Source organism: Cuculus canorus, chromosome 4 (genome assembly GCF_017976375.1).
Source record: "Cuculus canorus isolate bCucCan1 chromosome 4, bCucCan1.pri, whole genome shotgun sequence".
In the NCBI taxonomy this organism is placed as follows: Eukaryota; Metazoa; Chordata; class Aves; order Cuculiformes; family Cuculidae; genus Cuculus; species Cuculus canorus.
In genome coordinates, this window is record NC_071404.1 from 77710014 (window position 1) to 77732774 (window position 22761).

Below are 22761 nucleotides of genomic sequence, written 5' to 3' on the forward strand. Positions count from 1 at the left end.
AAGCTGAGCCTAAATTATCAAACCACATTAGTGAACCTGACAATACTCTTGCAATCAAGTTTCTTTTCATGCTGGGGCAAACTTGAAAGAGGCTGAATGGTACACCTCAAGCTTTATTAAACAGACTCATCTCACAAGCTGTTAGTAAACCCTGGAATGTTGCTCATGGCTTCTGACCTCCATAAGAGCCCACCCACGCAGCACATGCATTATCTACGGTCTCCCGAGCAAGGCGGTTACTGTACTGAAGCAACCCAAGCAAGCGCCTTTGAAGTACATGCAGAACATCTTTGCTGCAGTAGCTGTTCAAAGCGGTCACAGACAGCAAGGAAGCCATTGCTCTTAAAACATCACAGTGCGCATTTCCAAGAGGAATTCATTGTCAGCAGTACATGTTGGTTAACAGACAGAAGGGAATTTCACACAGAACTCTTAATGTCAAGCATCCATCCCTCATCTGTTGTATGTGGGAAGTGAAAAGCTTTCTAGTGCATTCCTCTATTTAAAATGTTGCTATGAACTCCATAAAGACAAAGCTGCATCACTACACTCTGGATTGTTTTAACAGTATCAGTGGCCCTATTCTTCCCATAGGTGCTCCCTGCCAATGAGTAACAGCACTCATTGTCAGCCCCACAGCTCTCTGTTCATTCCCAGCCCCAATGCCCGAACATGCGAGGCAGGGTTCTCTATTGATAGCAGCAGCAGCCAGAGCTGGAGAACAGGCTGGCCTGGCCGACCTGAGCACCTTTGCACTCATTCCGTCCCTCACACAAGAACAAGCACAAAGAGTTCTGCACTGGGCTACAAGATGCAGTTGGTCAATCACAATGCTAATCACCATCTCAGCAGGCAGTGGAGTGCAGGTCCTGGCTCCCCCATCTTCCTTGGGCCAAGAGCATGTTTCCAGCAAGAACCATTTACAGCTCCTTATTCCTTAGTTTTCACAACATAGGCACCATTTGAGAATAACTTGGCAGGATGAGATAAAAAGGAAGCGAGCTCCATTTTGCCTTTGATGAGTTACTGTATGTATTTTGGAATGGCAAGATGCAAACACCCAGAGACCATGCTCCTCTCAGTAGACCCAGAACAGCAGCAACCACAAATCCAGCAAAACCAGGAACATGACCACTAGCTGGATCTCCCACATGCCAAATATGTGGCTGAACCATTCGCACCACTCATCACAGTACAACAGAGCCCGTTGCAGCTGGATAAGCAGAGATACCTCACACCAGCTTCTTAAACTGACAGGAGCAAAACTGAAGAGATTTCCATCCAGTAGCAAGCCATACAGAAGTCTTCCTTTGTAAATGGCTCACAAAAGCTTCTGAAGAACATGGAACTATACAAGGTATACAACAAAAAAAGGCAAGCCAAAAGCTTCAAGTGATCAACCGTAACTTACACCAGTTAACAAATACAGCACTGGGTTTATTTTTGTTCTCAACCAAAACAAGAGTCAGTAGGTTTGTTACCTGTAAGCAAAGTACTCTATTTCGAAGTGAGCTTCCAGGCGCAGACTGGAAATAAGAAGTTTTCAGGTGTACAGTATTTATATCATACAGAGTACACAATAAGTTACTATCTACATGCAACATACCTACAAAAAGTTACATAGAACGTAAAAAAATACAGTATTTTCTGCTCATTTTGTATTTTAAATTTTTTTCTGTACATTTTTTCATTTACATTTTTATATACATTTTTGTAAACTTTTTGTATTTTTATGAAACTGAAATCACAGAACAGTTACGAACTCACAGCACCGCTCTTACCATTCTAAAGCAATGCTTGCATCTACAAAACAGCCTTTAGCTTGTTTGCTCCTTCATTTCTACTTTGGCACCAACACACTTCACACCATTATTCTGAGCTAATCATAGTCCACTTGCTACCTAGCCATGTTCTCAATGCAGAGAAACACAATCATACTTCAGTTTGTGCTTTGATAGAAGTTCAGAAAAACCATTACATTAACTACTTCATCAACGTCACATTTACCTGATATTACTGCATAATATCAACTTTTCCTGCACTAACTGCTTTACATAAGCATGCAAACAAGTCTGATTATGACTCAATCAATAACGTGAATATACTGGAAAAACAACTACAAGGGTTAAATATTAAAAGGAATGTAGACTTATCAAGATGTACCATTTTAATAAGTCTAAGCTAATAGCATGGATTGACATGTTAACGATTTTAAACACACTGAAGTACACAATATGAATTTCAGTGTAAAAACAGTATTAAAGAAAACATGAAGTTACTCCCTGCCAGATGCTTCATACTATCCTTTAATGAAAAGTAGTATTAACTAGAAACTTCTTCCTCCACCATGCATACTCCTGTGCCAAGTGCACATTCCTGAAGTTTATAAAAACCAAGCTTTAAGAAGAGAAAAAATCTACTTGGAGTACACAACTGAAGATCCTGCTGCAGAGGAACACAGCACATGAGGTGTTAAAGCAGTTTCAGTATCTGGCCCATTAGAAAGTAAATCACTTCAGACTGGTTCTATGTCTACAAAACCTACTCTGCCAGTGCAATCTGACCCCAAAATAAAGGGTGGAGGTGCCCTCATGAAGGCTCTAGTCCTACCTCCTGCTCAAAGCAGCGTGAACACTGAATTCAAACCAAGCCTGGGGTTTTGCCATGTTGAATCCCGAGAACTTGACAGGACAAAGACTTCACAGGCCCTCTCGGTCTGCTCCCATGTTGGACTGTCCCATGGAGCAACCTTCTTCCAGTAACTGAGAACTTTACATTTCAATGTAATGTTAACCTCTCATTCTTGCCCCATGCTCCTCATTCAAGATTATGAAATCATCTCCTCAGCCACCAAAAGGCTGTTCTTCAATCCTACTTTCCCCTCCAAGGCTGCTTTGACAGGCTAAGCTTGGTTCAGCCTCTCCTCAAAAGTCTTAAGCCCTAGAGCACTGAACCATCTTGGCAGCTCCCCGCTGGACTCACACAAGTTGGCAAACATCTTGACCCCAAAACTGGACACTTCTCCAAATGAGAATGAATGCCAAGTAGAAGGAGGAAAATGCCTCCTACTATGTATTGGCTGTGTTCCTGTGAACACAGACCCGGATGCTGCCAGCCTTCACTGCTGCTGCTGTGTTTAGCTGCGCTAACTGTTTTGGACAACCAGGTATGGTACTGCATTTACATTTGTTGCAAACAGAACTATACATGAACTTTTCTCTGAACTGGGCACCTGAACAGTTTTTTTTCTTCCTTAAAACTACAACAGCCAAAAAAACCCAAACAAGGCAGGCATTCAAAGCATCGATGTACCACAGCAATTCTTGCCTTAATACAGTTTACAGATTACCACTTCATTTATTATTGCCAAAAGACTCAATGGTGCATTAGAAGTCTCAGCCTAATACAATCAAGACTTGACGCTAAGACCGACAGCTAAGAGTTTGCCACTTTGTTTTAGGTTTGATTTCAAAGAAGAAGGTGCCTTCCAGATGACTCGGAGGAGAACTGCTAAGGCTTTCTTCTCCACTGCTCATATCTTCACAGGAGTCTTCGCTAGAAGGAACAGTAGGAAAGGTAATTTAAGGGGTTGTGCTTTTGTTTAAAAGTGGCAAAGTACTCATCAGTCCTGTGCTTTCCTGCAAGCTGTTCCGCTCCTAGCATAACATCCCAAAACCTAAACACTCCTCAGCACTTAAATCACAACAAGGTACAACTTCTCCTATTGCCATGCCAAAAATCTCCAATTAACCAAGAAGCCAGTGTTCAAGATATTAAATTACTTTAGAAGACTTAAATGGTTTGTAAGCCCCCCTGCCTTAAAAAAAATTAACACCACCTCCCCCACCCTGCAAAGTACTTGCACTTTTTGTATGCCACAATGACAGTTACCCGATTTTCTGTTCTGTTTAAGATATACTTTAAAGTCCACCAGTATTTTCAAAGCTAACACTTTTTCCAAGTAGTATGGAATAAGCCTAGTTATATAGAGCTGCCATTAGCATTTCCAGAAAATGAGAGCTCCCTAAGTATGCACCTAGTGTAAGTTTTACTGACCTCTCACTTTCATTGAAACATCCACCCTCCGGTATCGTTGGCAGCTCAGGAACACTGTAGTAACTGTTTTGTAGATTCTGGGCTGTACGTCTTGAAACAATCCAAACTAGTTTTTTATGATCAGGCTTGCAACATTCAGGAGAAGAATAATCTGCGAGGCATTTTGAGACCAGTTCCCTCCAGTAAAGCAGGTCACTATCGCTTATCTGAAAAGTGAAAAAAGAATCTACACAGGCTCTAAAGATAACCTCTCCCTCCATTTTGCCTTCTCTGAAAAGGCTTGAAAAAATCAGTCAAAATATAACTGAGTCACAACTGTGACACCTTCAAAGCCGGGCTACTTTTTGAAGGTGAACTCCTATACACCTCCTAGACACACTCTCATTGAAGTCAGAGTTAAGTTTGCCTGCCTGTTGCTCTTAACATTATCACTTCCAAAAGAAAAATGAAACCAAGGTTATTCTATTGTAAAACAAACAATCTCACACTTCATAGAACTGCTTGCAGCCCTCAAGAAACTGAGTTAGTTTAACTTGCCTGTAAGGGTAGAAAGCTTGGTTTAGACCATCAGCTGATACAGTAGGCAGCTAGAAGCTGTATATCAGTCATTCAGGCAAAATAAACAGCCTAGAAGTTACTGTAGTCCTTCAAACCAAATGGAGGTTTCCTTAGAACACACAGCTAGAACTGTACACAGTTCAATCAGCTGCTTGTTAAAGCACATATTGTGTACGTAAAAGCACAAGATCTCTTCTGGTTTCACACATTTAAGTTGTTTTTTTTAAACCATTGTCCATTTGCTTGCCAGGCAGCTACCAAGAAGTGCCAGTGCAAAAGGACTACCTGACCTCATTCTCTAAGCAGTTTTTTGCATTTGGCATTCTACCCAGGAAACAGTGTTAGTTACAAGAGCTGCAGACAGATGCTTAGCGACTTGGTTCCTTGCTTACTTCAGCTGATGCTAAAGCAACCCATGGAAAATACCAACCTTAGAATGCTTTTGAACACGCAGAAGGATCTCAAACAGCTCAACAGACTTCAATGTCTGAACCTCCAGAGTGAGAAGGCACAAGGCCAAGACAGATGGCTAGAAGGACAAAAAAACATTGCTCAACATGACATGAATCAAAGCTTACTCAAAAATCAAAGAGAGCTACTTCTACTTACTTTTGCTTTAGAAAAGACTAAACGACAGTTGCAAGCTTTTAGCTGTGCTTCCAATTTGTCAAGATTCAATACTTCTTTCCTGAAACACACCAAAGGGAAGAAGTCTTTTAATCAACATTCGCTTGTCAGAAGGTAAAAATTAAGGAGCTGCCTCCTCTACAGCCAATCCCATTTGCTTAGCAAACACATAGACCATCCCCAACATGCAACTCAACTCACCTTTCTGAGGTATGACAGAGTACAATAGCATGGTACAAGTGCAAGAAGGTTAAGGCAGTAGTAGCGTTAAACTCAAAGTGCAACTTCTCTGAAATTATCTTTTCCATCCGTTTCAGGTCGGACACAGTGCATTTACATTGGCTGATCCGGATGATCTCATGAGCAGATGGAATATTGCATTCTTCTTCGACTACTCGGGCAGCCAGTTGGAAACAGCAAACTCCAATGCAAGACAAATGCTTCGGTTTCACCTAAAAATAAGAGAAAGCACTATGAATACTCACCCTCCCAGACACTGTGTTTACCAAACAGAAGCACTTGACAGCTCACCCAGCCTAGGTGAGCTTGTCTGAATATTCACAGTTCAACAGAAGGAGATTTGTTTCTCTCGAGCAGACCAGTCAGCTCACACACCTCACCCATTCAGTTTCATCACTTGACTTTCAGCAGAGCCAGTAAAGCTATATCAATCTGCCATCAGGGCAAGTGAAGCTGACAGCTGAGCACCCTCTATTGTTCCACCCCACTACACAACAAATAAGTTGCAGGGAGACTTGCAATACCCCACTTCTCCAAGAGGCAGTGCTCACTTCACCTCATTTAAAGCCTACACAGATCCAGCCTGAGCCTGTTCTAGGCAGTCCTATCCCTCTACTTGTTCCTACCTCTCTATTCTCTCCCACAATGTTTTGTGCAACCTCAAGGGCAGTCAGACCAGAGAAATGATGCAACTTTTAGTTTTTCTGCCGACTTAATAGCAGGGAACTGGTTTAGGTTCAGTTGTCTGCCATAAAGTAGCACAAAAACATCCAGGAAATCAATGATCACGTATTATTAGTTCTAATGCTAAGCTTTGACACCAGAACTAGACACCAAACACTAGAAATGGTCTGTAACAAATACTTTTGCTCTTTCTAGGTCTTTTAAATCTACATGGTGAAGGCTACAGACTTAGTAGAGGAAATAAACCACGTTGCTACTTGCCTTTAGAGGTAAAGATACACCTTAGTATAAAATAGCTAATAAATCACATGGATGTGAGCTCATCTTCCATGCAAGAGCTATACTCAACTTGAAGTTTACAAAGGACTTCAGAACTCATGCTAGCATAGAATGAGAAAATAGCCACAACTATGTAGTAGATCTCAACCTTCCCCTTTTTGTCAGACAAGAAAGTTCACAGGAAGCTCATGTATTGCCAGCTCACGCTACAGCAGGTCCTCTTCCCCAAAATACCTTCATAAGAGCCAGGAATCGATCCAGAATATTAACAGCCAAAACAAACGTTTCAGTTGTAAACCCGAAAAAGTTGGTCAGACTCCAAAGATCTTCCACCTTGGCATTCCTTTGTCTCGGACACAGAGTATTTTCATTCTACAGTAAAAAAAGGCAAGTCAGAATTATTCAGTGGCAGCAGTGGTGGCTGTGACAACCTATCCCCAAAGTCATGTTTTACTCAGGTCAAAGGAAAACAACTGTTTTCTTCTGTAAATGTTTGATTTCTTTCAACTTGAAATAATTAATTCAGACACTTGAGATTCAAAAAGATAGACAAGGTACCCGGATTACAGCCTAGTCCCAAGTCTCCCTGGTGCAATTCCCATCACAACCACATTTCAAGTATGCACTTGCTGTTTTAAAACAATAGTGACCAAGTGCATGCATTCACAGGGACTCCTGACCTCATGAAAACAGAGATGACCCAGCTTACCCTCCTCTCTACCTGCATGTCAGTATTTAAGTGACAAAAGCTGTGCTTGCAAAACAAGCAAGCAGAGCGATTTCTGAGACTTTTAAACTTTAAGTCTCCTTCCAAAAGGCTCACAAACATTCAAAGGAGTAAGAGTTGATTAAAGTGGAAGTGTCTATGCTTGTTTTTTTTCTTGCCATTAACCACCAAGTGTTCCGAGGTTAATTTCCTTAGACCTTGCTAATGAAAACCTGCTCACTTCCTCATTTCACAGAATCGTAGAACGGTTTAGGTCGGAAGGGACCTTGAAGCCCAAACAGTTTCCAGCCCCTGCCATGGGCAGGGAGACCTCCCACTGGATCCAACCTGGCCTTGGACACGTCCAGGAACGGGGAAGCCACGACCTCCCTGGGCAACCTGGGCCAGGGCCTCCCTACCTTTCTCGTTAAGGATTTGTTCCTGATGTCTAATCAAATTTTCCATTCTCCCCCCCCGCCCTCCAATTTAAAGCCTTCCCCCCTCGTCCTACCAGTACACGCTCTTCGTAAACAGCCCCTCCCCAGCTTTCCTGCAGCCCCTTTCTGTATTGGAAGCTGCCCTGAGGGCTCTCTGGAGCCTTCTCTTCTCCAGGCTGAAGAACCCCAACACTCTCAGCCTAATTTGTTGGTCGCCTACATGACACCTCAGCCTTCATGCTCCCGAGATGAAAACAATTAACTTCCCTTCGTTCTGCGTTCGCTTGGCTCACCGTGATCGTTTAAGCTAAACACTAAATACTGAACGCCTGAATATTTCACTTGCCCCGTAGGTCACAAGCTCTTTGCTGATGTAACGCATGTTGATAACTGCGGATTAAAACAGTGCTAGAACAAAAGGCAAGCGGCGTTTATAGACGGAAGAATTAACTCTCCCAAATTAAGGCGCTCCCTTCCAGCTGGGAGTTTTTCCATCCCGCAATTCGCACCCTGAGAAGGCTCCCCCCACGCCCCCTCACCTCGACGGTGCCCTCGATGAGGCCGAGCCCCTTCTCTCGGGGCTGAAACCTCCCCTCCTGCTCCAGGTGGAGATTCAGCTGCTTGAAAAGCCACAGCGCCTCGCTGCTCATCTTCTCTCCCCTCGGCTCGGCGGGGGTCCTCTCCCTCGACGACACACCCAGCTGGGGCGGCGGAGGTCTGCGAGGTTCCCTCAGCACCGGGGAAGCCCACGAAGGGGCTCGGGGCGGTGCTGAGGGGACACAAGGCTGCGCTGAGGGGGCAGCAGGCCTTGGGGCGGTGCTGAGGGGGCACCGGGCTCGGCCCCCCCCGCGGCCCTCACCGCCCCGGCGGGGAGGCGAGCCCGGCTCCCGTCACCGCACGGATGCGGGCCTGGCCCCACATCCAGGCAGGGCCGGCCCGCCCGCCTCGCCCCGGCGAGTCACGGCGATGCCCGCAGCCCCCGCTCGGTCTCAGCCCCAGCCCCGCATCAAAATGGAGGCGCCGCCCGCCGCTCCCTTGTTTTTGTCCGGGCGGGCCCCGCGCGCAGCGATTCCGCCTAGGTCCGGCCCGTGAGGCGCCGCAAAGTAGTCCGCCTCATCCGCGCACCCTGGCGGTAACCAGAGAAGAGGCTGGGAGGTCAGGGCACGGCACAGCGATCCAGGAGCAATAGCACTCCGCGGAAAGCGCAGAGGAACCGCGGTCCTCCGGAGAGCAACGCGAAGCTGTGGCGGAGGGAGACACAGAGGTCACATCACTCCGTTAAAGGGACAGCCTGCGGGGGCTGCCCGGTTTTAAAAAGACCGCCCAAAGCCTGCCCCGCTCTGATTGGTCCGCGCTCCCCGCCCGCTGATTGGTCCGCAGCGCCGCTCCCCCCTCCCCGTCGAGGGCGTGTTGTTTACCTGCTGTGATTGGCTGCCGGGCCAGGGATACTCTCTTCTGATTGGTGGTCGAGCTAGGGAAGCTCTTTTCTGATTGGTTGCCTATCTAGGGAAGCTCTGTTCTGATTGGCTGCTGATATAGGGATGCATTTTTCTGATTGGTCGTCGAGCTCGGGAACTCTCTCCTGATTGGCCGCACGAGGTCAGCCCCGCCCACAGCCCCCCCGCCGTAGCAACCGCGGCAGCGCCTGGCGCCATCGCAGCCACGGGGGCACAGACGTCCCTGTCCCGTCCCGTCCCGTCCCCGCCGCCCTCCCGAGCCCTCACCGGGACGTAAAAGCTGGCTTTGAAGGAGGCCCGAGGCATCTCAACTTCCCCTCATAGCGTTTAGGGTGCGCGTTTCCAAGTTTATCTTTATAATCCCAGTCTTTCTGTGTGGTGTGTGAGTATAATGGATGATGCTTGGGATAAAAACACATCCAAGGGACGATGGGATAAAAACACGGCTAAGAAATAATGCTTGGGATAAAAAAAAAGCTATGGAATGATGCTTGTGATAAAAAGATGGCTAAGGAAAGATGCTTCGGATAAAAACGGCTAACAAACGATGCTTGGGATAAAAAGAGCTATGGAATGATGCTTGTGATAAAAAGATGGTGAAGGAACAATGCTTGGGATAAAAACATGGCTAAGAAACAATCCTTGAGGAAAAACACAGCTAACAAGTGGCGCTGATGGCTACCAACCCCCTGGCAGATGGCTGCGTCAAAGGGCTTCTCGTCCCACAGCTCCACACCGCCCTAATGACAAGATTTAATGGGATCTCGCAAAATAAATCCTCGTCCGGAGGATCTGCAGGGCTGTTTCAATGCGTTCCATGATTTTAATGGACAAACACAAAAGACCAAACGCCAGAGGACGAACTGCAGTGACCGGGGATGTGTACACACTGGAGACACAAGTCTGGCGGCGGCTCCAGCCCATCAGCGTTCAGCTCAGTCGAGGGAGGTTCTGCAGCTTCAACAAACACAAAGTGTTTATTAAATGTCACAGTCTGGAAAAATAAGCCGCCTCCTCAACAAAACAGCCAGCGATGTTGCTATGCCAGTCTCTATTTGTAGGCACGCTTCCTGTCTGCTGTGCCAGTGACGACGGCCAACAATCTCTTAAAGTTTATTTTGATGACAAGCGCCCTTGGATTTCCATAAACACGTACAGCTTTGGGATATTCCTGACACAGGCCAGCCCTCTGTAAGGCCCATCTGATAGATCCCCTTAAACGCAGCATCCCTGCCAGGGGAATGAACTGGCATGCTGACTGATTTCATTTTTATTTATCTTTTTTTTTGTGACTGATGCCAGTATTTCAAGGGATAAAAGTATTTCTAGGAGATGAAGTTGTGGCTCTGCTCCAGTTCGACAACGATGATTACTGTTAATGGAGCCGACTTCAAACTGGCTCCTTGCAGTGGCGTCGTCCAGGTGATGTTTACAGGATGAGGCTCTGAGCTCCAGTCTTTCTTATCTAAATGCCCCTGGCAGTCGCCGCTGTTGTTTTTCCACATTCTCAAGTACATCTTGCAGTCACAGAAGTGCAGTATGAATATTCTTCCTCCTCTGACCGCTATATTAAAGCCACAAAGTGGAACATATGTTTCACTTCACCTCAATGGCCAAAAAGGTTAATTTTATAAACACATAGCGTGACAGTTCTAAGAATGCCATCTCAGACGTCTCCTCTAACACTTACATCCCTTCCCCAGTGCTGCCTTAAATGTAACGGAACGCTCTGCAAAATTATTTATATTTCATGTAATTCGAGTGAGGGGAAATCTGTTTTAAGAGCATGGCTCAACAGCGCCTTTTCTACAGCCTCACAGCAGAAGGGCTTATGTTCTACATCAGAAGAGAAAGATCCCTGGCCCATCCTTGTTCCTCTGTAATTAACTGATCTGTTGCAAAGAGCAGAGTAGGATGGAGAGGAAAAAAAAAACCCCAAACTCTAAACATCATTACCATAAGCGAAGCACTCATCACCTTTGGGATTATAAACAGGGAAAATCCGTCTGCGCCCTTTGGTGTCTGGACCTGGCAGAACAATCATGTGTGGTGGGCAAAGGAGGAGGCATGGTAAGGCCTAGATATAAAATCTGGGATTTATTTTTCCCTTATGCAAGGAATACTCTTCTTTCAGTGTGGCATTTATTTGTGATTAAGGGAAGTGTGTACATGGGGGAGGAATGAGAAGTGTTTCCAGTATTATGGGAAAACACAATTTATCTATTTTTCAACACCCTGTGCTTTAAAGAAAAGCAATTCCTTTCTGGCGTTCTTTGGGAACCTAAAGATGCAGTAAGTGAAAAGAAAGTTATAAATTCTGTAGCTATAGATGCTATAGCACTCGTTATTTAGAAACAGTGGTGATAGCCCGTGAGAGGGGAATTCTTGAGTTACACTAAACCAGAAGACAAAAAAGGGAATTAACACGGGAGGAAAACCCATCTGAAATCTTTTGGGATCCTAATAAAAGCAAAGATTTATACTGAAGCCTTTCTTTCTGTGTAATGAATTTCAAACCAAACATCAAAAAATAATTGTAATTTATTTGTTGTGATGGGAGACTTTTCAATGCTGTCAAATTAAGCAGGTATTATTTTAACTAGGTTTACTAAACTGTCGTCCGGCACGGCTTGGCAAAACTTGTCCTGGCAGGTCTGTGCAGCGATTCATCGGCAATAGCCACGGGTGGCTGATGGCTGGGTATTGACTAGCAGGTGATGGTTCAGCGATGGTAATTGGGCCTTGTGGCATGTGGATTTCCAAACCGAAATAGGATTATGAACCTTCCTGATTAAGGGGCACGTGGTAATTAACACTCTAGCCACAAGCAGCCTGCCCACTCGGCAGCTGGACACCCAGGGAAGAACAATAGGGGTCATGGAGAACAATGGGTTCCTCTGAACCACTTAACCAAGAAGCTCCACAGGCCTTACAGCCACCAATTAATCTAAGCGCCCCACTGCTGTCCCATTATACTGGTATGGAGGACAGCGGCACAGGGAAAGCAGCAGTGCTAAAAACTGAAAGGTAGAAGTCCCAGAGTTGCAAATACTTCTCTTCCTGTAAGACCAAGCTATTGCTATGTGACAATTAGACACTCAGAACCCAATTTTGGGGGGAAGGAAATGCATATGGTTTGGCCAACATTCTTGTTTTCTGCAGTGACGAAAGAAAGAACAGATCATGTGTGAATTCACATTTTCTTCAACCCTAACTGAACCTCATTTGAGAATATGGGTGAAGTATCAAACACCAAGAGAGCATGTGTCAAATAAGATGAGCTCTACAATCCTTTCCCCCCTTGGGATCTGCTTATTCTTTCATAACTCCATAAGAGGCATCGTATGAAAACAGAATTAATCTCTCTTTTAATTAAATGGGATGATTTGACAGTTGGGCAATTGCTGTTTATCTAAGGGGAGTAAAAGTGTGCTCTTTAAGCAAGTAAAATAACCTCGGCCTGTACATTTTATTTTTATAGAGAAATATTCATATTAGAAAACACATATAAATTCATCAATAAGTCAATTTATTCAGATTTATTATGCATTTGCTAAAAGACAGAAGGAGATCAAGGCTTGCCAATCAAGGATTAATGTAAATATGAGGTTGGTTCTGGGGAAAAAGTTTCCTGTCAACACAAACAGATCTAGAGACAGGCAATGACGGTGCACGTATGTGACCACACCTCAGGTTCAAACTAGCTGTTGAAATTAGGAAGGGAGGATGCAGAAAAAAAGAAACCCATCTTATTTGCTCAGGAGAAGCAGCTAATATTTCGAGCCTGTGAGACCTAAAAATAAACCAATAGAAATTAAAGTTTAGGACCAACTGTAAGCTGTTAGAGATTGTGATTTTTGTCTGGCTGCTGTGACACAGGGCAAAGCAGTGCAGACAAAGCACCTAAGAGCTGGTGTCTGTTTAGAGGAGGCATCTATCATGCTTGTACATATGATAGCTATTTATACACACATAAAATTTTGTATGCATTTAAGCTGGATAAAGCTGCCATGAAAAAAAAGCTAGCTTTTTTTTTTAACCTTCTCACAGTGTAATACTCCTACACTGGCACAGCTGCATCGGAGTCCTGGGACAAAAGGAAGTGCATCTGTACAACTTAAATTGCCAATCTTCCTAGTATAAAAAAGGCCAAAGCACAACTAATCACTGAGGGAACAGCATCAGGCTTACAAAGGAGCTGAAATGTCACTGCTGAGTGCTGAAAGGGACTATAGCAGAACTCTATTTTCACTGGTTTGATTAACACTTGCTCTGTTTTCATCCAATTTATGATGGTTTAATGCAGGATTCTCCTCCCCAACCGTGTGATCCAGTTTAATCAGAGGGACTTTGGACATTAAACTGTTTCAGGAGGCATTTCTGAATCCCCTGTGACAACAGAGAAACCCCACTTAAGACTCAGATAAGGTTAGGAGAATAGAGATCGAAAAGTCTATTGGAAACCAGATCTTTCCTACTAAACATTCCCTGTAGCTGAATAACTGGTTAAACAGCAAAAAAATGAATTGCTTGTAGTGCTAAAATCTTCATTCATTAAAGAAATTCCAAGTTTTCATTAAGAGTTTTCACTGATGCAAAAGGATTTTGCTCCAGGAATAACACCAGAGGCCCCTGTCTATTATTTCATGGCTCTGTGTGAGCCCACGCAAGGTGTGCAGGTAACCACAGAAATCCATGATCCTGGATACTGACAGAGGGTAAGGAAATGGCCAGACAATGAACAGCATTCTTCTGCGAGCCTATTTCTCTGCTTTTGTTTCCATGAAGACCTCTGAAAGCTGAAAAGATCTAGGGTGGTAAGGAGCTAATTGCCAAGCTTGTGAACACAGTGCCCAATGCTTCTGTACCATCATCAAATCTCACTTTGGAGGCCTTAGAAATAGCTCCAGCATGAAAAAAGGAAGGGAGAAGTGACACCCGTGCAAACCCTCACGTAGAGGGTGAGGAGGGGAAGGCACTCGTGGATGACTTCACTGGTGTCATGTCAAGAACAGGTGCAGCTTTGTTGCTCATGAGTTGTTCTTGCCCCACCTTGATCAAATTCCAATCTCTGAGTGCTAGTAAAAAAGAAGGAACCAGGAAAGACTCCGTACCTGTGACACATTTCATAACTCACCCAGTGAATGCAATTATTATTCATGATTTCTGCGCTGGATGGTTTTAGGTGCCCTTTGTATCAGTCCCCTCACAGCTCCTTTGTGAGCTGGCTCAGTCTCATCCATTTCCATCACAGCTATTGTCAGAAATCTATATTGCATCTTCCAGCCTATTAAGACATTGCTTCCTGTCTTCTTTAGATAATCATATCAGATGCATACATCAGTCTTCTGCAGGAAGACGTAGCAGGCAGTACTGGTAGTGGCAGCTGAAGATGCAGACCCAGTTCTGATCCCACTGACACTGTTGGGCAGCGAAGGTAATCTTTTTGAAGCCAAAAGAATTGCATCAAATGCCTGAGCAACGTGCTTCAGCGCTTTTATGGCAATAATTTGCCTTCAGTGCAAGTTAAATTGTCTGAAAGGAAGCTGTATGTTTCAATAACCTTGTGCTTGTCTAAGCATGACTGGGTAACTAGCAGCTCGCTTAAAGGTCTCTTCTAATAATGATTTATTACTGGAAGGTGTGTTTCATTCACTGTATATTTTTGTCACTTACTTGAAGTGGGCTCTTTTATTTAATTGAAAAGATAATTCTAGGCAATGTTGTACTAAAAGCTTTTTAAGGTATTTTTTTAGAAAGGTAGTTGTGCATGATTTCAGAAGTCTTTTTCAAGTTCATAGAGATTCTGCATAAATGGAATTTAAATTAGTCATAAAAAGTTAAACCAAGACAAAAAGAACAATCACCTTTCTGACTGTGGAATCAGTGAGTAAAATGATTTCCTAGGAGGCATTCAGGAGGACTGGAAATGGGTATTTTACATTTATTTTCAGAGCTAACACGATGCAAATCCATTTAATGTAGTTTACATTAAACACTAAGACACTGAAATTTCAACCGTGTGCACAAAGCATCCACGAAACAAAGGGAGGATCCTTCCCTCTTGATTCTGTTTTTCCATCGTACAATGCAAGTATCATGAGAGAAAATAGGTACAATAGGAAAGTACAGATGTTCAGTGCCACAGAGCTCACATCTGGCTACCGGGAGATGACAATGAAGGGTCACCCATGGCCTCACCAGCTCTCAGCAGACCCCCTTCCTCAGCAGCAGGCAGTGACGAACAGCTGCCCACCAGTCAGATATCGCCCCTTGCTTCTCATCGTGCTGTGTTCTGCTGGCTTACCAAAGGCATTCACAATTCCTTACACGCTAGCTTTTCAGATGAACCAGTCTGAGTTCTTGAATACAACAGGCTGTTACATTTCAGTAAGCACACCTTCCGAACGCCCTAGGCTTAATGTGAAAGCCTCAAGAGTTGAAAAATCCCTTAATTATTCAATGTGCTGTGAACAAAATACATCTCATTGTCCTTTCCCAAGGCTTTTTAAGTTTACCTTCTTGGATATCTTTTACTAAAATTGAGATCTTTGGGGCAATGCCTTTTATGCTTTGCCTAGGGATAACCATTAACCGTAGAGAAATTGTGTCAACCTGTCTCCTGTTCCCTTTATCAGACTATACAAACACAGGCTGTCACATATTATCACAGGCAGAAGGATTTTCCCAACTGTAAGCATAAAAAATTCCACCCCTCAAGTCTAGTGGATGGGTTATTCTTAAATACCTAGCTGTTGGAGTTCCGGAAGTCTTGCAGAGCCAGCTGATCTTATTCTATTTCCTGTGCCAGAAATGGAATATTCCATTGTTTGCTTTTCCTTCCAGACAATAACTACCTTTAGTCATTTCATGTCCATTGGTGTGTGATGTCCTTCTCTTGTTTCCCAGCAGTAATTCCCACTTTGTTTCACAAGATTAATTGCTCTATGCTGGTGTGAACAGAGATGTACAAATGTCCATGCACAGAATCACAGATGTTTTCCAAGTAACAGCTGCAGGAACATTCCAGCATAGTTCTATCTTAAGCTACCATATCCAGGCGCATTTCACCAACATAGTCTTGATACATGCCAGAAGAAATAATTCTGATGAGCTTTCTCAGATGTACAGTCAGTAGGTAGCTCTGCCTGTCTGGAAATATCTGTGCCTGACCCAAGAGTTCAAACTGCCTAACTGTGTAGTTCAGATCACATATCACATGGTTCCCTAAATACTTACTGAGTGTGCAAAAAATCCTCCAACACCTTGCCTAATCTTGTATGTGCTGCCCTCCTGCTGTCACTGCAGTCTGTGGCAAAGCTCCTGTCTCCTCCAGTGGAAAAGCCAGTCCCTAGCAGCAAGGAGTGAGGACAGGAAACAAAGGCTGTTGTATCCAGTTTTGCTGCCAGGTGATTTATTAAATCACTCCTGTAAAATCCACAACCTCTCTTCTACCTAACAGAGCATCAGCAAACACAATCCTGACCCATACAGAGAAGTCCAAGTCACTATGTTACTCGGCAGCAAATTATCTGTTTAAAGAGTCATATATACCAGTGACACAGAAATACTATACATTTCACAAGATTATAAACTCCTAAAACGCTGATATGAACATAAAATATGCGGTTATAGAAGAGGATGCCTACAGTGAAGCATAACCACCATCTCGTAATTAATGTGAACTGCCTTTAATTAGTCATAATTTTTATCTTCTGGAAGGGGAAAATGTAAGCAAACTTGTAGTAAATAAACCAGAGAGAATGAATTTTTAAGGTATCGTTACTCACATATTCTCCCTTGCTGAAGACCACGATAAGGTTGCTTTAGCTGAAGGCTTGTTTGAAGTCGGTCTGTTCAAGGCTACATCTCTGTCGTTGCCTCAGTTTACCTTGATGCCCGTTCCCATGCACTCACCCAGTGTCTTTGTTAAACGAAATGTGGAGAACTAGTCAACTTTGAAATAAACCCTGTTCTGAGCAGGAGTTTGGCCTAGAAAACCTCCAGAGGTCCCTTCCAACCTCAGTTATTCTTTGATTTTATGGGTATTTGTTGCAGTTAACACCTCTGCATTTATAATGCCCATTTATTTATTGATCTTTCGGAAGCAGGTAATTTTCTGCTGCTCCTGTGCCGCCCTATTACCACTCTGGTTTGCTTCCAGCACGGTTAAGAAAGGCTCTGAGATATTATATTGCAGCTTAGAAAGCGATTCAAGAAAACACATCTCTTCAAATCAAATTATACAAGAATTAAACTTAATGGCAGATGATGACTATTTGGAAAGAGTTTTTCAAGAACTAGGCACTATTTTATCCTTTAGAAGGGCAGGTCAAAAAAAGTTTGGGTACGGAGAGTTAAACTACAAAGGATTATTTTCCCTGTAGCGATTTGGATTCAGGTATGTAGCTCAGGTATGGAACAAAAATGTGCATTAAGTATTAGCTATTCCTCTGTATCATTCAGGCTGCTAATACTGAAAGGGTAAAATTGGAAATGCTGTAGTGGAGGAGACACATTCCTGTCTGCTGTTGGCGTTCCCACATGTTGCAACCCACTTTTCTGCCTAGTCATCTATTTTTTAGGAAGAACGATTGATTTACAGGTGCGATCCCTAGGGTAACAGACACAGTCAGAAGGTTTTACTGTCACCAAGCGAAATGGAATAGGTTAGAACATTTTCCAAACAGTAAAGCAAACCACAGAAAAGATCTGTTCTGGTTGGGAAAATTACATTATGGAGCCACTTATTTAGTAAAAATAAAGCAGGTAGAAAGGTTAATTTACTGCCTGCAGCTCTCCTCTCCGAATTAATCATGGAACGTGAAAGAGGTACTTCATTTGCTAAATGTAAGCATATATTTCACTGTTGTGGATGAAAGCAGAAGTGTGTCTCAGTCGTTCAAGAAGCTCTGCAGTGGGAACAGACAGCAAAGGAATCTTCTTCGGCTCAAATAGCAGGGTTTGTTTCCCTAGTAAATAATTTACATTCCTGCTGTAAGGAAGAAGTTGCGAGAGACTGTCAGAACCCAGCGTGGTAACACCTATGAAGTCCTAAGAGGCTGTGGATATGTCACACTTGATCCGGTGGTCCTGCGCTTCAGCTTAAGGTGATTTCTAATGTCAGACTTCTTTTAAAAAGTGATTCTGCAGACTTACAGTCCAAACAAAGTGGCTCTATACCTGAGAGATGGCCTCTCCCTTTGTGACAGGTGACGGCTTCTGATAAGGGAAAGCACAAAAACTGAGAACTGATGTAAAAAATACGGAACAGATTCCACAAATGCACACTTGGTTGACCGTGCGTACTACACGTGGCCACCACCGTTCTGTTATCTTTGGTAAAAAAAAATGGATTTAGGTTAAATTTTGTTAAACTTTTCTTTCTAAAGCTGATAGTATTCTCATCTATTTTGGAAAAAGGAAACCAACGTGGAGTGCTTTGACAAGGGGGCTTGCTCGCTGCTGGTCTCTCTCACTGGCCAGATGCCTCTTCCTGTTCCCTGCCAGGACAATAATTTAGCTTCAGTTTCACACATGGAACAGCTGAATTCTGCTTGTGAAACTGAAGCCAGGGTTTGTGTGCCCAGCTGCAGTGGAAATTACCTTTGAAGCTGAAAGAAATGAAGAAGCCTGCGTCTAGTTTCTTTTTTTTCCTTTGCCACATACTTCAGGAACACTAGGTTATTTTTTTTTTCTTCAAAAGGCAAGTCATTATTGCCTGTAAGAACAAGCACAGCTGCTGTACTTACTAGGTAGAACAGTCTTATAACTTCTACGTACTGACTTCCACACTGCTTACTTAGAAATTCAGCATTCTGTCGATTAATTCATTGCAGAGAAAGTAGCAATAAGTAGAATATGTAGCAATTTTGGATAGTTCAGTTTTCACAGAGGTCAAAGAGAGTTTGGCATTCAAACCAATTCCATTCGTCTCTGAGAGCTCCTGTGTGCTGATGAGTTTGATTTGGTATATATTCACTCCTAGGATGCTGGGCAAAGCCTTGCCAGGTAATTTTACCCTAAGCTCATTTTTAAGGATTCTTTTTGTTCCCTTCGGTTGTTTTTCTCAATGTTCCACAGTCTTGTTTTGCAAACTATGCCTCTCAACAAAGAAAATGGAGTGTAGCTTTGCAGCTTTAAAAAAATTGCTTCCCAAGTCCGTTTTATTCCAGTCTTTCAAAAAAGGAGTTGTCTCCAAGAAGATAAGTCTTTCTGAGCCCTGAGGCAGCCTAGGCATGGTATTTCCTCAGCGTTATCACCACACATCTCTCTCCTGATTGCTTCGATAAGGCTCCATGCCTCTGCAGGGTTTCCTCTACCAACACCCTGCGCAAGCAGTCCCTTCCCCTTTTGGGATGAATTTGACTGCAGACATGATGAGATCTGCTGCTCACCAAACTTTATGTCGGACATAGGCTTGGAAAAGAACAACAGGACTTTTTCCTTAATTTTTTTTAAGGTTTTGTGTGTTTTACTCTTTAAACAAACATCAATCCTACCTTCTCTGGGCCGATCAACGCTTGCTATTGTAAATATCTCAGGTTTGCAATAAATGTAGAGAAGTTATAGTTAGATAGCAGTTGGAGCTCAACATAAACACAGGAATTACAGACTTTTTCTGCCACACTACACTCAACTCATCCAGCTAAATTATAGCAGCAATTATTAAGGAAAGTTTGCATTTCTCTAGCCCCTCAGGATATTCAAATGCTTTACAAAACACTTCAATTTAGCCTAACAACCAACCTGACACAAAGGTAAACTTGTCCTTGTACTGAGGCTATTCTCTGCATACATATTAAAACTGATCAAGCTTGCCTGCCTGTGCTGGACTTTGTGTGCACTTAAGTTGGGTGGATGTGAAAATTACTATTAACCTTTGCTTCTGTGGGTTTAACTGACTGGTCAAAAGTCAGTGCTTGGGTGTCCAAAGCAACGTACAGAGCCAAACCACAAGACCATCTGTTTTTCTCTCTGAAGGGTGTTTAAACAGTTCAGATAGAAATGTCTGCTGCAAAGATAGGCATCCTTCCCTTTTCCACACATGGGGATTTGGCTGAGAGTCCTGTAGCGTCTCTTCATTTCCCCCTGCAGAGATGAATAGGCCTTTTCTCTACTACCAAAGTGTAATTCTTCCTTGGCTGACACAGCACTTGGGGTCTTTATTGTGTTCCGAGGCCTCAAACTTTTGCACGGTGTGTTAGGTCCCTGCATGTGGAACACCTGCTTGTAACCATGCAATAGTCTCCCTCCAGGTGCACTTTCTTATGTTCACCAGGTTGATTTTTTTTCTAGGTTTAATATTACCTCTTCTCCTTTCTGCCCAGGCTGCAGGCCCGAGTACACTGAGTTCTTGCTGGTCGCCTCCATCTCTTTCTCAGCAGTCTCCCTAAATCCCTTGGCCTTGGCAGCCACTCTCTTGTGGCAGCCTGCCCAACACAGCCCTCAGCTGCTCTGGGCACACGCTGTGTTTTTCTTCTTGGAACCTGTACGACTGTGCTGCTATTTTGACCCCTGGGTAGTCGTGCCACCTCGTACAGAAGCTTGACACGGTCCTGGAATACCTCACCTTCAGTTGACCAACATGCTCCAAGGTCCCTCCCGCGCCAGGTGACTCAGCCTCCAGGATTTCCTTTGGAAGGGGGATGGATCCAGCAGATGACCAGTTTATTGCACTACTTTCAACTCAGTTGGGGGCTGCCTCAACTGTCCCTTCCTACAAAGGGCTGTAATCATACGTATCCAGCTGAGGGCACACTCGGCACAGGACGAGTAAAAGAAACTCTGCTACGGAATGTTAGCGCTAAGGATTCCTGCCAAACCATCAATTCCACAGTCTGCTGGTTTGAGGATGGGCCGCACTGCCTCAGGCTCCCAGCGCTGACGTGCAGATGGTCTGGGAAAGGCCTAATGGAAATCCCTTGAGCAAACAGAACATGCAAGAACTGCTGTCACAGAGGGAGCAGAACAATCTCAGGACAGCGTCGGTCAGACCTCCAGCAAGAATTTCCCACCTAGGAGCATCAACTCAATTATCTTTTCTTCATCACTGCCACAAACTGCTTGTGGGCTAACTGATTTTGGAAACCTGTAACATCTCTACAGATTTCTTAAACACTGATCCTTAAGCAATAGGACCCAGAAGAATTACAATGAAACTGGGAAAGCTAGATGAAACTCCTGTGGGACTTGCCTTTCTCTGCACCTTTTTAGTTCTAAAAAGCATATCCTATTTCAAGATGAAAAGAAAAATGGAAGGCAGCAGCACACAGCAAGCTTGGATTGAAAGAGTTCACCCTATGCACAGAGGATTTTTGTTGCTGCAGCAAAAATAGCCTTTCATTTCAGTCACGTGTGTTCTGAGAGTTACTAGAGAAAGGGTTAAAAAAAGTTACAACAGATGAATTTTTAGGAAACTGATCCAATTTGTCAGGAAATAAAAAAAAAATTCTTTGCTCTCTCTACGCTTGATTTATGTTGCTGTGCTCATTATCTCTCGAGGAAATCCTCCTTTGTGAGCCATCAGAACAGCTAACAACTACAGATACTGGAAGGAGTTTAAAGAAAATGAGTTACCTTTGCTCTGAACTTGCTTTTACCTGTTCATTTCAGCCTCTGGTGGTGTAGCAGGGGTTTGCCACTTGTTTTCACAGGGCCAGGAGCTTCATGCAAAGTATTTATTCCTCTCTGAAAAGAAAAAAAGACTTAGGCTATCAAGAAGGTGAATGCTCACAAGTTTAGTTGTGCACTATTCCTCTCTGAAAAGAAAAAAAGACTTAGGTTATCAAGAAGGTGAACGCTCACAAGTTTAGTTGTGCACTTCTTAAGCTGAGTGGCCAAGACGGAGCTGTGGGAAAACACCTTACATTCCCTGGCACTCTCAGCATCTCTGGTGTCGGTGTGACTGAGGGAACATCTTGCCTTCCCTGGCACTTCAGGCATCTGTGGTATCGGTGGGACTGCTGGACAGACCCTGATGACTAGAAAGGAGGAGGAGAAGGTGGGTGAATCCCTACTGCAGGCCATTGTGCTGGGGAAAGAAAAGAAAGCATAGGTAAATCCTGTTTTACATCTCTCCCAGCAGTCAGTAAGGAGCACTAGGGTGGCAGGGAGCAGCAAGCACAGGGCTGGGTGTAAAACCAGCGAGGTGTTCGCAGGGAGGAGTCTGCAAGAGAGGGATGCCTGCCTTTGCTTCTTGTTCTTTGTGTTTCATAGAATCATGGAATAGTTAGGGTTGGAAGGGACCTTAAAGATCATCTAGTTCCAAGTCCCTCGTAGCTGTAGTTTCTTAGGTAGCTGTGAAGCTTTGACCCACAGTGACAAATGGTACATCACAGGGTGTCAGTGCTGCAAAGGGGGGCTGCAAGGAGGATCGACAGGGGTGTGTGTGCAACAGGGAGTGTGCAAGAGGGGACGTGTAAAGGGGGTGCTGCAAAGAGGGGTGTGCAAGAGGGAGTCTGCAAGGGGGGGGTCTGCAAAGAGGGGTGTGCAGGAGGGAGTTCTGCCAGGGGGGGTTGCAATGGCGGTCTGCAAAGAGGGGTGTGCAAGAGGGAGTTCTGTCAGTGCGGTTTGCAATGAGGGTCTGCAAAGAGGGGTGTGCAAGAGGAGGTTCTGCAAAGAAGGGGGATTTGCAAAAAAGATTGTTCAAGAGGGGTTTTGCAAAGAGGGGTGTGCAAAGAGAGGTGTGCAGAGGAGGGTGTACAAAGAGCAGCAG

The 22761-nt window shown here is 44.0% G+C and overlaps 1 protein-coding gene and 2 long non-coding RNA genes across 3 annotated transcripts; 1 reads left to right on the forward strand and 2 right to left on the reverse strand.

Annotated features, from left to right (window-relative positions):
- Positions 1 to 372: 372 nt before the first annotated feature.
- CCNG2 (cyclin G2) lies at positions 373 to 8640 on the reverse strand. Its single transcript, XM_009566144.2, has 7 exons — positions 8127 to 8640; positions 6679 to 6816; positions 5443 to 5693; positions 5224 to 5302; positions 5045 to 5143; positions 4057 to 4262; positions 373 to 3555 (listed from the first exon to the last, which is right to left on the reverse strand). Exons 1-7 carry the CDS (start codon positions 8235 to 8237, stop codon positions 3423 to 3425), a joined length of 1017 nt encoding a protein of 338 aa, XP_009564439.1. The 5' UTR covers positions 8238 to 8640; the 3' UTR covers positions 373 to 3422.
- Positions 8641 to 9235: 595 nt separating this feature from the next.
- Positions 9236 to 21804, forward strand: LOC128852096 (uncharacterized). Its single transcript, XR_008449720.1, has 3 exons — positions 9236 to 11114; positions 14363 to 14481; positions 20375 to 21804. It is a non-coding gene; the product is annotated as an uncharacterized LOC128852096 (long non-coding RNA).
- On the reverse strand, positions 14492 to 22480 carry LOC128852097 (uncharacterized). The gene is made up of 3 exons (XR_008449721.1): positions 21852 to 22480; positions 21647 to 21734; positions 14492 to 18547 (listed from the first exon to the last, which is right to left on the reverse strand). It is a non-coding gene; the product is annotated as an uncharacterized LOC128852097 (long non-coding RNA).
- Positions 22481 to 22761: the final 281 nt, after the last annotated feature.